The sequence below is a fragment of the Trichosurus vulpecula genome, chromosome 3, assembly GCF_011100635.1.
Source record: "Trichosurus vulpecula isolate mTriVul1 chromosome 3, mTriVul1.pri, whole genome shotgun sequence".
Lineage (NCBI taxonomy): Eukaryota > Metazoa > Chordata > Mammalia > Diprotodontia > Phalangeridae > Trichosurus > Trichosurus vulpecula.
In genome coordinates this window covers 259,151,179-259,165,331 of record NC_050575.1, presented here as the reverse complement: position 1 = coordinate 259,165,331, position 14,153 = coordinate 259,151,179, and the positions used below count along the sequence as shown (strand labels likewise).

The 14,153-nt window shown below is 40.8% G+C and overlaps 1 protein-coding gene and 1 pseudogene across 1 annotated transcript; both read left to right on the top strand.

Annotated features, from left to right (window-relative positions):
- The first annotated feature begins 214 nt into the window (after nucleotides 1-214).
- On the top strand, nucleotides 215-1,822 carry LOC118842464 (annotated as a pseudogene).
- A 307-nt stretch (nucleotides 1,823-2,129) lies between these two features.
- DEFB134 (defensin beta 134) lies at nucleotides 2,130-13,571 on the top strand. The gene is made up of 2 exons (XM_036749956.1): nucleotides 2,130-2,148; nucleotides 13,438-13,571. The coding sequence occupies exons 1-2, from the start codon at nucleotides 2,130-2,132 to the stop codon at nucleotides 13,569-13,571; spliced, it is 153 nt and encodes a 50-aa protein (XP_036605851.1).
- Nucleotides 13,572-14,153: the final 582 nt, after the last annotated feature.

The following is a 14,153-nucleotide window of genomic DNA, read 5'->3' as shown; positions in this document are numbered from 1 at the left end:
TTGGCTTCTCTCTTTCTTCTCCTTCTCCCTCTGCCTTTTTCTTTCCTCCTCTCTTACTCTCATAGTGAGAATGTCTAGGACTTGAGACTTAGGATGGCTGTCCTACATCTAACTGTGATCAGTTCTCCTCTTCTACTGTAGGTATCAGGTAAGGAAAAGAGTGAAAACTGGAGAGAGTTGTGTTGCTTCTCCAGGACCTGGACCTACCCAGAAAATGAAGGGAGTGGTGGTGATGATGGAAATAAGTCTAAGGATTCACCAGTATAGAGTGAGAGCCTATATCCAAACGAAGCCTCTGAAAACTTGCAAAAGGGAATCAAATCTGTCATGAATACAGCTGGAAATTCTGCTCCTTCTTTGTTTCTTAAAAGCAGTTTTGAATATTTGAGGGGCAATTATCAAAAAACAATGAAATTGTTAAATAGTGTGAATATTGCTGTACATCCAGGATTCATGAAAACAGGTGCATGTTCCAGAACAGTCTGGGCTGCATTTGTTTTGCCTTGGCCAAACACAATTTGGGAATTTTCTATTTTAAGAAAGCTCTCCAAGAAAATGACAATGTCTGTGCCCAGTTTGGAGCAGGGAGCACAGACCTGGGGAAGAAATTTTTGGAGAGGCCCATGTGTACCCTGCTGATGAATAAGCTCTATGAACTCCTGTACAATTGTGGCATGCAGCTGCTGCACACTGGCCAGCCCTTGGTGGCCTTCGAGTGCTTGATTGAAGCCATCCAGGTTGATCATTCCAACACCCACCTTTGCCTGAGGCTGGCCAGGTATTGCATCATCGCCAACAAGGGGTCCTCAGAACAGGAGACTAAAGATCTTCCAAGCAAAAAGGGGACTGTGTGTCAAGGCTATCATCGAAAGATAGTTCTGGCAACCCAGTCCATACAGAATGATGTTTGTAATGATGTAATGTTTGTAATGGTGGATCCTCCACCATTCCTGTAGCCAGTATGGAGTTTGCGGCCATTTGTCTCAGGCATGCCTTGCTGCTGTTTCTGAAAGACCAGCAGGACCTAAAACAGGAGAATGGGTCTAAGACCAGCCACCAATTGGGTGGGAGTTCAGAAAATGCTGAAGATCAGGAGACTTGCAGTAAAAGTCATGATGGAGATAAATTCATTCCAGCTCCACCATCTTCTCATCTCAGAAAACAAGAATTAGAAAATTTAAGGTATTCTATCCTCACCTGTAGCACTTATGTTGCTCTGGCCTTGGCTGACAACCTCATGGCTCTGAATCATGCAGACAAACTACTTCAACAGCCCACGTTGTCAGGATCTCTTAAGTTTTTGGGCCATTTATATGCAGCAGAAGCCTTCGTCTCTCTTGACAGATTCTCTTATGCCATTATGCATTTGAACCCTGAAAATGTCCCGGATATGTCTTTGGGGATCTCTTCAAACTAACAGAACCAAGAATCTGACAAAGGGGAAAATGAAGCAATGGAGTCTTTTGGCAAGCAAACACCTCAGTGCTACTTGAGCTTTGTTGCTTCTGCCCTAACGATGATGCTGTTTAATCTCGGCAGTGCCTACTGTTTGTGCAGTGAATATGACAAGGCTCCCAAGTGTCCCCACCAGGCAGTTTCCATGATCTATCCTAAGGAAATACCACCCGAAGCTATCCTGCTGGCTGTCTACCTCAAACTACAGTATGGCAATACACAGCTGTCCTTACAGATCCTCAAAAGAAGCCAGCTGTTCCCTTCAGTGAAGACACTTTATGAAATTCGGAAGAAACCAGTGTTCCCATCTGCTCAGTCCATCCAGCCCATCCAGTTGCCAGCTTTCCCTCCAGGGAAGAGAAAGTGACCCAAGGCCCAAGGGTGTTTTGTAGTGGCCAATAAAGGGCATTGGCTTGTAAAAAAAATTGGCAGCTAGGTGGTGCGGTGAGTAGAGCACCAGTCCTGGAGTCAGTAGGACCTGAGTTCAAATCCAACCTCAGATGCTTGACACTTACTAGCTATGTGACCTTGGGCAAGTCACTTAACCCCAATTGCCTTGCTTTCTTCCCTCCAAAAATAAGAATAAAAGAAGATGATATTTATAAAAAAAACAAGTCTTAGACCAAATAAGAGCTGGAGGCTTCCCATTTTTTTGCCAACCCTCAACCCCCAATATGGTTGTAGCTACTTGCGGTAAGACTTCCTGCACCATCCATATAACCATATAATTTCCATTCTCCTATGTTACTTTAGACTCAGAGATGAGAAGTAATTTTCTCAGTGTTTCCTCCCTGAAAAATGAATACATTGGACTTGAAGCTCTCTAAAAACCCCTTTAGCACTCAGCCTATTCTCCAGCCTTTCCATTTTTCCCCTCACAAGTCTTAGATGCTCAGCTCCTCACTGATTCGATAGAACTCATCTGAACCCCTTAGGGATCGCTTTAATGGAGCTCTGGGATGATGGCTCTCTCTGTGAGGGAATCCAGTGTGTACACGCCACACAAGGATGGCTTGAAGGAAGTGGGGTTGGTTAGCCTGGAGAAGAGAAGGCTATGGGAGGAACATGAGAACTATCAAGTATTTGAAGTATTAGCTAGAAAATGGGTTAGATTTGTTCTTTTTGGCTCCAGAGGGTGAATGAGTAGAAGCAAAGTTTGAGGCAGGAAAAAAAGAAACAGACAAGCAAACAGATCCAAACCTTCCTGACAATTAGGGCTGTCTAAAAGTAGAACGGACTGCCTTAGGAAGTGCTGGATATGTGTCAATGATGATTCTTTTTCAGGTGTAGTTTGGACTAGAAGGTCTTCTCCCATTTGTTCCAACTCTAAAATTGTTTGATTACATGGCAGAGGCTCAGGGAACTTATGCTTACCTACTCAATCAATCAACATGTATTTTTTTAAGTACCTATTATGTTCCAAGCATTGTTCTAGGCACTAGGGACACAGGTACAAAGAATTGATTTCTGTTCTGTTGGAAAGGAACTTTTAACATTTATGGGATGCTCCAAATGTGATGAGTACCCCTCTTAATTTCCAGTTCTTTAGCACTGTTAAAAGAATTGCTACAAATATTTTTGTACTTATGGGCCCTTTACCTTGTAAAAAAATTTTTTTTGGGAGGGATATAGGTCCTGTAGTGGAGGATCAGACTGACAAAGTTGACAAAATAAGAACATCACAAATGCTGGAGGAGCTGTGGGAAAACAGGTATATTAGTGCATTATTGGTGGAATTGTGAACTGGTCCCATCATTCTGGAAAGCAATTTGTACCTATGTTCCCAAACCTATTAAACTATGAATATTTGTTGACTCAGTGATACTGCTCTTAGTTCTATACCTTAAAGAGATCAAAGAAAGAAGAAAAGGACCCATATAAGAGCTATTTTTTGTGGTATCAAAGAATTGAAAACTAGGGACTCACTATCAATTAGGGAATGGATGGACAAGTTATGGTATATGAATGTAATAGAATATGGTCTCAGAGAAACTTGGTAAGACTTGTATGAACTGATGCAGAGTGAAACAAACAGAACCAGAGCAATGGAGTCTAAGTTGTGATGGGGCCCAGGTTTGTTTTGACACTTGATTTTCTTCTATAACCCCACCTTTAGTAGCCTTAGGCGCTCCTACTGCTCTCTTCTTCTATCAGTACCATCTTAATACCAATCATTTCTAGTGATAAAAATAATAATATCTTGCATTTAATGGCACTTTAGAGTTTGCAGAGTGCTTTACATTTATTAAACTCAAGTGATCCTTACAATGGTACTAGGAGATAGGTGCTATTTTTATCCCCATTTTACAGCTGAGGAAACTCAGGAAGACAGAAGTTAAGTAACTTGCCCAGCTCTAAGTTTCTGAGGCAGGATTTGCATTCAGGTCTTCCTGACTCCAACTCTACCACTTGATTCACTGTACCATCTAGGTGCCCCATATATATATATATATATATATATATATATACATACATACACACACACACATATACATATATATACATACACATATATACATACATACATATATATGCATATCTATCTATCTATCTATCTCAGATCTACACTGAATCATGATCTGACTACCACTAGGTCATCTCAGGAGAAGCTCTTGGCCCATTGGCCTGTCTGTTCTTTGGAACTTGTCTGATAAAGACCTTGTGACCTCAAGTTATAGGTATGGGAACCTATCCTAGTTCAGTTCCATAGTTGCTAGCAAAGACTGCTTGACTGGATGAAGAGGCAGCATGGGGTGGTGGATAGGCTTTTGAATTTGATACTATAAGTCTTGGGTTTAAAACTAGGCTCTGCACTTCTCTGTGACACCTTGGGAAACTCCTTTAGACTCTATTTTGCTGGTCTGAAAAAGTGTATGGATCCATTTCTAAAATTCCTTTTGGATTTTTGGATTGTATTTGTGATTTCCCTGCTATTATACAGCTCCCAGGAAGACTTTAACAATGCCAATTAACAACTGCTCTGTAATTTATCATCTTAGAGAGTTGCCTGGAGGTATTGAGAAGTTAAGTGATTTGCCCAGGGTCACACAGCCACTACATGTAGCAGCTAGATGGGACAAAATGCTAGACCTAGAGTTAAAAAGTCCTGAGTTCAAATCCTGCCTTTGACACTTACTAACTATGTCATCCTGGGAAAGTTGCTTTAATCTCTGTCAGCCTCAGTTTCTTTATCTGTAAAATGAAGACAACAACATCTACCTTACAGGGTAGTTGTGGGGATCAAATGAGATAATATATGTAAAATGTTTTGCTAAGCTACAACGGTTATGTAGGTGATAGCTGTTATGTGTCAGGAGTGGGTACTTGAACCCAGGTCTTCTTAGGGAGCAGCTCTCTATCCACTACTTCACAGATGCCTCTCAAGGGCTCTTACCCAATACTCTAATGAATCTGTGATCTAATTGATTGAGGAGTCTCCTTCATCAGTGCAAGTTCCATCCCATCCATGTCTGGCCGTCCTGTTTGACTCTAGTCCAAGTTCTCCCCAAAGTTGCATATAGGGGGTTCACTCAACCAGCTGGAAACTGTAATAGGAGGGCAGAGTTTATAATCTCAAAGAGGATCATAAACATGTCTGAAAGGTTCGGAACCGCCGGATATAAGAAACTCTCAAAGTAGAAGGCAGAAGAATCAAAACATATATTTAGGCTCCACAGTAACCAACCCATGAACCAGCAACCCCATTTTGATATATTGATCAAAAGCTTCCAGGCCCAATAAGTACGCCTTGAAAGAGTAACCAGGAGGCTACAGAGAAGCATGATTGCGTAAAGCAAAATCATGCTTCCCCCTCTATGGTAAAAAGATTACCCACTGGCCTGAAGTCTTTGTTCAGCTTCCTCCCGTAGGTCAGCTCTGCTACTGGCAGCTCCTGCTTCGGCTGTGGCTATAGCTATAGCAGCCTCTGGCTCCAACGGGAGCTGCTTTTAACCATCCAGCTTCTGCGGGGGTGTAAGGTACGCCAGGGAAAGCACAGGTTCTTTCAATCTGCTTAAGCAAGGTGAAGGGGTTGACCGGGAAAGCACAGGTTCTTTCCATCAGCTTAAGCAAGGGAAGCAAGGTGAAGGGGCCGACAAGCTTACTTCAGTCCAACATACAAACAGCATTCAGTTCAGGGGGAAAAGCCAAACTAGTCAAGGGCACTTGTTGACTAAGTGCTAAGGAGCCCATTTTTGGTTGCCAATACAGAAACCTTTCTTCCTTTCTCCTGACATCATGAGGGTACCAGTGGAACATTAAGACTGTCCGTCTATTATCCCTTACTCTTCTTATGTGACCAGCCCATCTTGCCTTCCTGTCATCCAACTCCTTAATCATATCCTTTACTGCTATCCTCTGAAGTTCCTCATTGTAGCCTGTTCAACCCATGATGTGCCTCTCCATTTCTCTTTATGTGATACTCATCTTTAGGGGTAATGTTCCATGACTTATAGCCATATAGCACCACTAAAGAAAATTAGTATTGAGAAAGTGGCTCTTTGCTTTCATGGGGAAGCAAAAGAACTTTGGAATTTTCCAAAAACTGTTCAGTCTTTTTCCTTTCTTTCTTTTTTTATAAACTCTTGAACCAGCTCATTGTATACACACTGTTGAAGACAATGGAAAAGTTCTATAGGGTGTCCATCAAAATGCATGTTGAAATATAGACAATAGGCTTTCTTTATCTACATTGCCTTACCTGTGTGGAAGGACAGGGCAAACTACTCTGAGTGATTACACAACTCTTCTAGGAGGCTCTCCAATGTATCAGGGCTTGAGGCAATCAGCACTAAGTCATTCTCACATAACATTTGGAGGACCTCACTACCCACAAGGAATTGCTCCTTGATCTTGACTCTGTGCTGAATCTTCTTCATCACAATAGTATATATCTTGGATAAGCACCCATTTTTTTTTTGTTTGACGCATTGACTAATGATTATTATCAGAGGATCACTTAATAGGGTTTTTCTTATTGTTATATTTTCAAAGGAATTCTGAATGATCTTGACATATGGATGGGAGACATCTTGTCTGTAAGGGACATTTTGTTCCACTGAATCAGAAAAACTTTTTTTTTTTTTTTTTTTTGTAATTGACAAACAATAAACTCAGGGGGATCTTATATACTCCACAGCATTCTGTTAATTGTGAGACAGTAAAGATGATAACCAATTTTGAGTATAGCTTATTTAAGCACTATATATCTCAAAATCCTCTGATTATAAACTGTGAGGTCTTGTTCAACTATGAAATCCCATCATCCATAGGTAATGGGGCATTGAAATGCTAATTCTGAATTTTGAAGACTTGCATTCAAATCTTGCCTTTTTTTTTCTAACTGTGTAAACTTGAGCAAGTCTTTCCAACTTTCTAAGCCCCCATTTCTTCTTCTGGAAAAATGGGATAATAACATTTGAATTGCCTTCTATCACAGGGTTGTTGTGTAGAAAGCTTATTGTAACCCTTAAACACTAATCAATGCGAGTGATTTTTATGTCTTATAGATCCTCAGCTAAGTTTAGATAGAAGTAGTTGAGGCAAGCCTTGAATCATCGCCTTGTTTAGTAGTTCAGTGATAATCCTTCCAACAGAATTTCTACTGATCAGGTGAAAGGGCAGGGATTAACTAAGAGTAAAAGTTTAGGTCTATGTTCAGGTGTACATCAGGGACCAACAGAGGGCAGCAGTGTCATGAATATGATTAATTATTATAGTGGCCTATTTGAAGGAAACAAGGCGGCACTGATAACCCTCAGCTGGAAAGCAGAAGAGGCAAGAGCTGGAGGAGTCTAATTCCAAGGGAAAGGCAGCAACATCATTCCAAGAGGAGTCGATAAGTAGGATAATCATCAGTGTGCTGAGGTAGGAAGAAGAGGGTGGAAATACGTTAAACGGAATGATCTGGGCTCTACATTATGGATGAAAAACCAGCTTCGATTATGGAAGTAAAATTGATCAGAGTTCAGCGGGTCAAAGTGAGCCAGCTGCTTTTTGATCTGCCAGGGGATAAGGTTGCTCCTTTCCTCTGGATATTTTTGAAGGTTGGTGCATCAGAAACCTCCTTTGGAGAACGTGTTCTGTTACGTTGAGTGAGCGATGAGAACTTGGCAGATGTTTTTGGTCATTCTCCTCTAATAATCTGTTTGGGGGTTCTGTCTGGCGCAGCGGATAGAGTACCGGGCTTGGAGTCAGGAAAACTTGAGTTCAAATCCAGCCTCAGATACTTCCTAGCTACGTGACTCTGGGCAAGTCACTTAACCTCTCTTTTCCTCATCTGTAAAATGGGGATAATAATAGAACCTATCCTTCAGGGTTGTTGTGATGATCAAATAGAAAATAATTGTAAAACATAGCACAGTGCTTGGCACATAGTAAGAAGTAACTATATACATGTTAGTAATAATAATAATAATAATTTCAGCCTGACCATTTGCTTAAAGATGATGAATCCTGATGGAAATAGCTATGATAAGGTTTCTGTCCATTAATTTCTTAAATTCAGCTCCAATAAATGCCTATCCAAATGGCAGAAATGAAGGTATTTGGTAATTACTGCCTTGCCATTAACTGGTAATTTTTTTTTTTTGTGAGGTGGGTAATTTTGAACCTGTGATTTAATTGGTGAGGGGACCTTTCAGTATGGAAGCTCCTTTTGCTGATTCAGATCAACAACTTTCAGTTACTACCTGGAAGTGCTGAGAAGTTAAGTAGCTTGCCCATAGCTATGCTGTTAATATGTGTTAGTGGAAGACTTGAATTCAAATGTTTCTGGCCCCAATTTTATCCCTTTTTATTTATTTATTCATTTATTTATTTATCCCTTTTTATCTTTTATCCCATACTGATTATCACAACAATAGTAAATAATTGTTATACCAATGAATAAATAAAAAAATTGTCATTCCAATAATTTAAGATGGTGCTGGGAGGACATTGGACCATTTTGAAATGCCAACTGCAAACAAGAACTTCTCTGGAATGCTGTGGCAAAGTCCTTGGAAATCAGATCCTTTGGAAGGGTGATGCTCAGTAGTCTGTGGTACTCCTTTTCAATCTCTTCAGTGTGAGAACCAGTTCTAGATGACCAGCTGTACCTTTTTTTCAATGCTTTCATGATTAACAAAGGGAATTCTGTCTACACTGGGTGAAAACACATATTGATGGCCCATGAATGTATTGAATTACTCAGGCAGTTTGTCTGCTAACCGCCCCCAATACCTATAGACAATTGATATTTCAGAAGCAGATTTTGATAATAATAATGATGATAATAATCATAGTAATAAAAAGATAACGTATGTATTATGCCTCCTAGGAGCCAGTTACCCTGCCAAATACTGTATAAATATTATCTCATTTGAGCCTCACACCAAACCTGGGAGATAGTTGCTATTATCACCCCCATTTTACAGATGAGGAAACTGAGGCAAACAGGTTGAATGACTTTCCCAGAGTCACACAGTTACTAAAGGGTCTGAGACCATATTTGAACTCAAATCTTCCTGACTGTAGGTCCAGCATTCTATTCACCATGACACCTAATCACTCCCAATAGCTAGCATTTTACATTGCACTTACTATGTGCCAAGCACTTTCCAATTATTATTTCATTTAATTCTCACAACAACGCTGGGAGGTAAGTGCTATTATTATCCCCATTTTACAGATGAGGAAACAGAGGTAAATAGAGGTAAAGTGACTTGCCCAGGATCACACAACTGGTAAATATCTAAGGTCTCCTTGACTCTAAACCCAGTGCTCTCTTTACTTTGCCACCTTGCTGCCTTGAGATCTGGAACTCATTTTCCATCTTTGTATGCCTGGAGCTTAGCACATGGCCTTTGTACATAGTTGATGCTTAATAAATGCTTGCTTATTTGAATGGTATGGAGGTCAATTGAAATCTTTAAGAGAATTAGACTATTTCTGATGCAGGCTGATCAGTCAAGTCTCTTTCCCCAGAGGGGGATCCAGTAGTTAAATTAATCAAATGTGTGACTTGGTGTCTGGACCAGATTGATAGTTTCAGGGATCTTCAACCATTTCTGAACCACCTCATTCTCACAAAAATTCTCAGTATATTTATTACAGATCTGTCTTCTGTGTCCATTTTAGCAAGTTCCCTGAAGGGCTTCTGCTGCGGAACACTTAATAAGACTTCTCCTGACTTTGATACTTGCAGGTAATTTCTCCACAAGTGTTTGCTGATTTGTCCATTTCTGCTTGAACTTGACTGTCTTCCATGCAGGTAACATTAGTGGTGATGGCCCATACACAGCCATTCAGAAGACGAAAAGCCTTCAAAGCCAGGACTCAAAATGATGTTAGTATCGTTGAATGAGTTGAATTGGAAGATTTCCCTCTTGTATAAGCTCAAGGTTCCTTAGACACTGGGTTGATTTGGCTCATAACAGATCTTGGATCATGTTTTCCTTTTGTCCTTTAAATACTGATTCTCTTAGTCTATCAACCTATGCTCTGAATCTCAAATATGCCTACTACTTTCAACCACTGGTTGTTCCTTACCTTGTGATAACTGATCCCATTGCCTCAAATGACCCACCATGTTTTTCTGACCCTTCAAACCCAAACCATTACTGCTATCACAGATGGCCATGCCCTGTGTGGGCAATTCTGCTGGTTTCACCGTACATACCATGGAATGCTATTGGCCATCTTCACCAAATGAACTGGGAGGGGGGTGGATAATGTACAAATCATATTGGCCATCCTATCCACTTTGGCATAACTAGTGAGGCAAAAATGTTGAACAAAAAGTCTCCATCATTGTTGAACCAGTTAGGACAACATGGAAATTATTGCTATATGAAGCATAGCCTGGAGGAGAGAAGACAAGGGAGAAAAATCACTCTTTTTACATGTATAAAGGGTTGTTACATGCAAGAGAGGATAGACTTGTTTTGAATGAACTGAAAAGACAGCATTAGAAACAGCAGGTGGAAGTTTTAAGAAGTCACATTTGAATTTAGCATAAGAAAAGACTTTCCTTTAATTAACAATCTGTCCAGCAATGGAAAGAAACGAGATAATAGTGAGTTTTTCAATTTTGGAAATATTCAAGCAAAGCCTAAATGATGGGTTGATAGGGAGTTGCTTAAGGGAATTTTTTCATTGAATAGCTTGGGCTAGATGATTTATTCCAACAAACTCTAAGAACCCTTTCAACTCAATAATTCTATAATCTAATGTATGAATTTTAAACATCCATGAATAAGTTGAGGATTTTTAGGGGGCAACAGAGGGCTTTCAAGGAAATCCCTGAAACCACGTAATGTGCCAAATTAGGCACCAAATCAGAGTCTTATTAATTCTTGGCAAAATCCATTTGATAGGCCATAGAAAGAATTGTGAATTTCTAATGTTTACATGTTACCCATTGCATTGTTCAGCACAACACAGGGGCTTCACTCCATTGCCTCTGGGGACTCTAAGCACCAGAGCTTTCAACCTCACCGTCACAAAATTCTCTGTTTTCTCCAGGACCTGTTGCCTCTCTCTCTGCTGACATTCTCGGCCATGAAGATCATTTACCTTTTCTTTGCATTTTTCTTCTTTCTGGATCAAGTGCTATTAGGTAATATGAAAAACTTTAGTGGAAACCTTGTCCTACAGAGAGCCCAATGAACATGAAAATGAGGCATAGATGATGGCGTGTTAAACTAGGGGATGGTAAAGAAGACCACAGCCTGACACTTATTCTCTTACTGATCTCGAATGTTTTCATTTTGGGCATTTCCCCCTTGTCCTAAGTGGCTCTGTATGCAACCTTCTTGTTTGCTACCACAAAGCCTCACAGTTCCAAGACTGGCAAAAGGATCCCCAAGGTACTGATGTAGGGAAAAGCACAATGGACTTTGGGCTTAAAGACCTGTGTTCAATGCCCAACTCTGCTAATTGTTAGCTATGACTATGTTAGGTATGTGATATTGGGTAAGTTGCTTGCCTGGTGTGGTACAGTAGAAAGAGCATTGGTTCTGAAGTCAGAGGACCTAGATTCAAATCCTGTTGCTGACTCTTGCTATTTCTGTGACCTTGAACAAATCACTTCAGTTTCTCTGGGCTTCAGTTTCCTCAACTATAGAGTAACGAGTTTGGACTAGATGGTTTCTGAAATCCTTTTCTTACACTAGATCTATGATACAACTATTCTCCACAAAACAAGGTGGTTGGACTGGATGACCTTAAAGAGTCATTCTGGCTCTAATAGCTTGTGGTCCTATGATTCTGTGGCCTTTGGTCTTCATAGGCTATTTGGCAGAAGCTATGAGAGCTTGATCCACTAAATGTTGGGAAGGACCAATCTTGCTATACTTGTTGCTTCAATCATTGTACCATTTGGCCTCTATTCATACTCAGGGAGAGCCTTTCTAATTAAAGCCCAAATCCTAATATTTTCAGTATGTCAAGTGTCACCCTCTTGATGAACATAATCTTTGAAATTGGTGCTTTGGTATTATTTTGTGAATGTCCTCAGTCTGTGTTGTAATCCTTTCAATGGCTGATGACCAGCCCATTAGACTTGCCCTGTAACCAGCTGAACAATCTTAGTCCCTCTAACTTTTCCCTTTAATAATAATGCCTTTAATTAGCATCTTTAGAACAGAGATGTAGAACATGGAAGTCTTGAGCTAGAAAGGCCTCTAGGGACATCATTTAGTCAATCCCCCCTAATTTTAGAGTTTGGAGAATTTAGCCCCAGAAAGGTAAAGAGACTTGTTAAGATCACTTGGGTATTTTATTATAGGTCTGTCAACTGGGTTCTAGTATGAGCTTATGTGCATTAAATGCTCCTAGAAACTAGCCCAAATGTACTAGATTGGAACCTCCTGGAAGGCAGAGACTTAGTACTTTCTAAATCAGACCAGAGAAGGCATCAGGTAGATAAGACAAAGTAGCAATACACGACATTACAATTATGGGGAAAGAATGATCTCAGAAGTTTATTCATTCAACAAGAATTTATTCAGCATTTATTAAGCACCTACTGTGTTCAGGGCCATAGTATTTCCCTTTAGAACTCAGAGACTGTTTGAGGAATTATCTAATTTCCCTAGTTTTAATCAGGAGGGAGGTCCAGACTGATACCTTTCCTAATTAGGGCTGGAGAAGGTTCCAGAACAATCTTACTTCCCCAGTGAGGCATAGATGTTATTCTCCCCCCTTCACCTGGAAGGCCAGAGGGATTCCCTTGCACATAGCTAAGAGGGCTCTGAGGGCATTCCAGGGCTGAAAACATCTCCAACAAGGCTTATAAAACATTTTAGGCCATAGGCTTCACTAGTAAAGCTCAAAGGTCATACCAAGGACACCACCTTTTCACTCTTGGTCAGAATAGTTTCCAGGGTTGTTCCTCCTCCTCCTCCTCCTCCTCCTCCTCCTCCTCCTCTTCCTGCCCCATTAAGTCTCAGTCATTTAGGGCCACTACTTTCCTGATTAAGCACCAGATGAAGCTCTAGGACCAAAGACTTCCTTAAACTTTCAGAGTTCAAAGGTTAAAAAGCTTTCTTCATATAGGCTCAGAGGCTGATCCAAGGCACCAGGATTTCCTTGGGAGAAACCACTACAGACAATTCGATTGTGTTTTCAGAAGGACGAATGTTTGTCTGCATGGAATCACTCCTCTAGGTATTATAGCTAAGCTGATGGGGTAATTCCATTAAAACCTCAGCCATTTACCTGGGTTCTCAGCTGAACTAACAATCAATTGATCATAGGATCATAGAGTAGGATACTAGATTGAGAGCTAGAAGGGACCTCACCAACCATCTAGTTTAATTCCCTTATTTGCCCATGGAGGCTAAATGACTTGCCGAGGGTCACATAGGTAATAAGCTTTGGAAGTGGGACTTGAATCTATGTTTTCTGATTTAAGCCAGTGGTCTTTCCACTAGGGTAGGGAAACCATTTGGATTCCAGCCTTCATGAATTGTCTTCCTGTCTCTTTACATTTTTCCTCAGACTTAAACTTTTTATTTTGGGCCAAATGTGAAAAAAATGGAACTTGCAGGCATGAGTGTCGCACGAGTGAAATGCTGGTGGCTTACTGCAGGAAATCTATGGAGTGCTGTGTGCTGGGGCACCCTGAGCCCTGAAATCTCTCCAAGTGTCTCTCCAAATGCAAACTCCACATCCTTCAGACTCTGCCCCTCCCCCCTCCCCAGGCCTTCCATAACCTGTAGACACCATGATGTTATCATACTCCTGCATGGAGCACTGGGGATACAAGAATTTAGCAAATCTTTTCTCATGTGAACCTCACTGAAATTTTGTGAGAGCGGTAGGATGAGTCTTGCAGAGGAGGAAGGAACTGAGGTTAAAAGAGAGAAAGTGATGACCAATGTCACCTTTCCTAAGGTAACATAAGTGGATAGGAAGTCAGGGGTCTGGAATACGTTCCCCTGTTCTGGTTCTCCGATTCCAAAAGCTTGGAGGGTAATGATAGGTGGGAGACGGGAGGAAGTCATAGAATTTCAGAGATGGAAGTCAGCCAAACTCCTAGCTGAACAGGAATCTTCTCTGTAAGATACCTGACAGTCGTTGCTTTGAGTTCTCCAGGAAGGGGAATTTGAATTGGGCCAATTGCACTTTTGAACAGCTGTAGGTATTAGGAAGTTTTTCCTGACATTAAGCTTAAATTTTCCTCTTTATGAATTCTACCCATTGCTTCTAGTTTT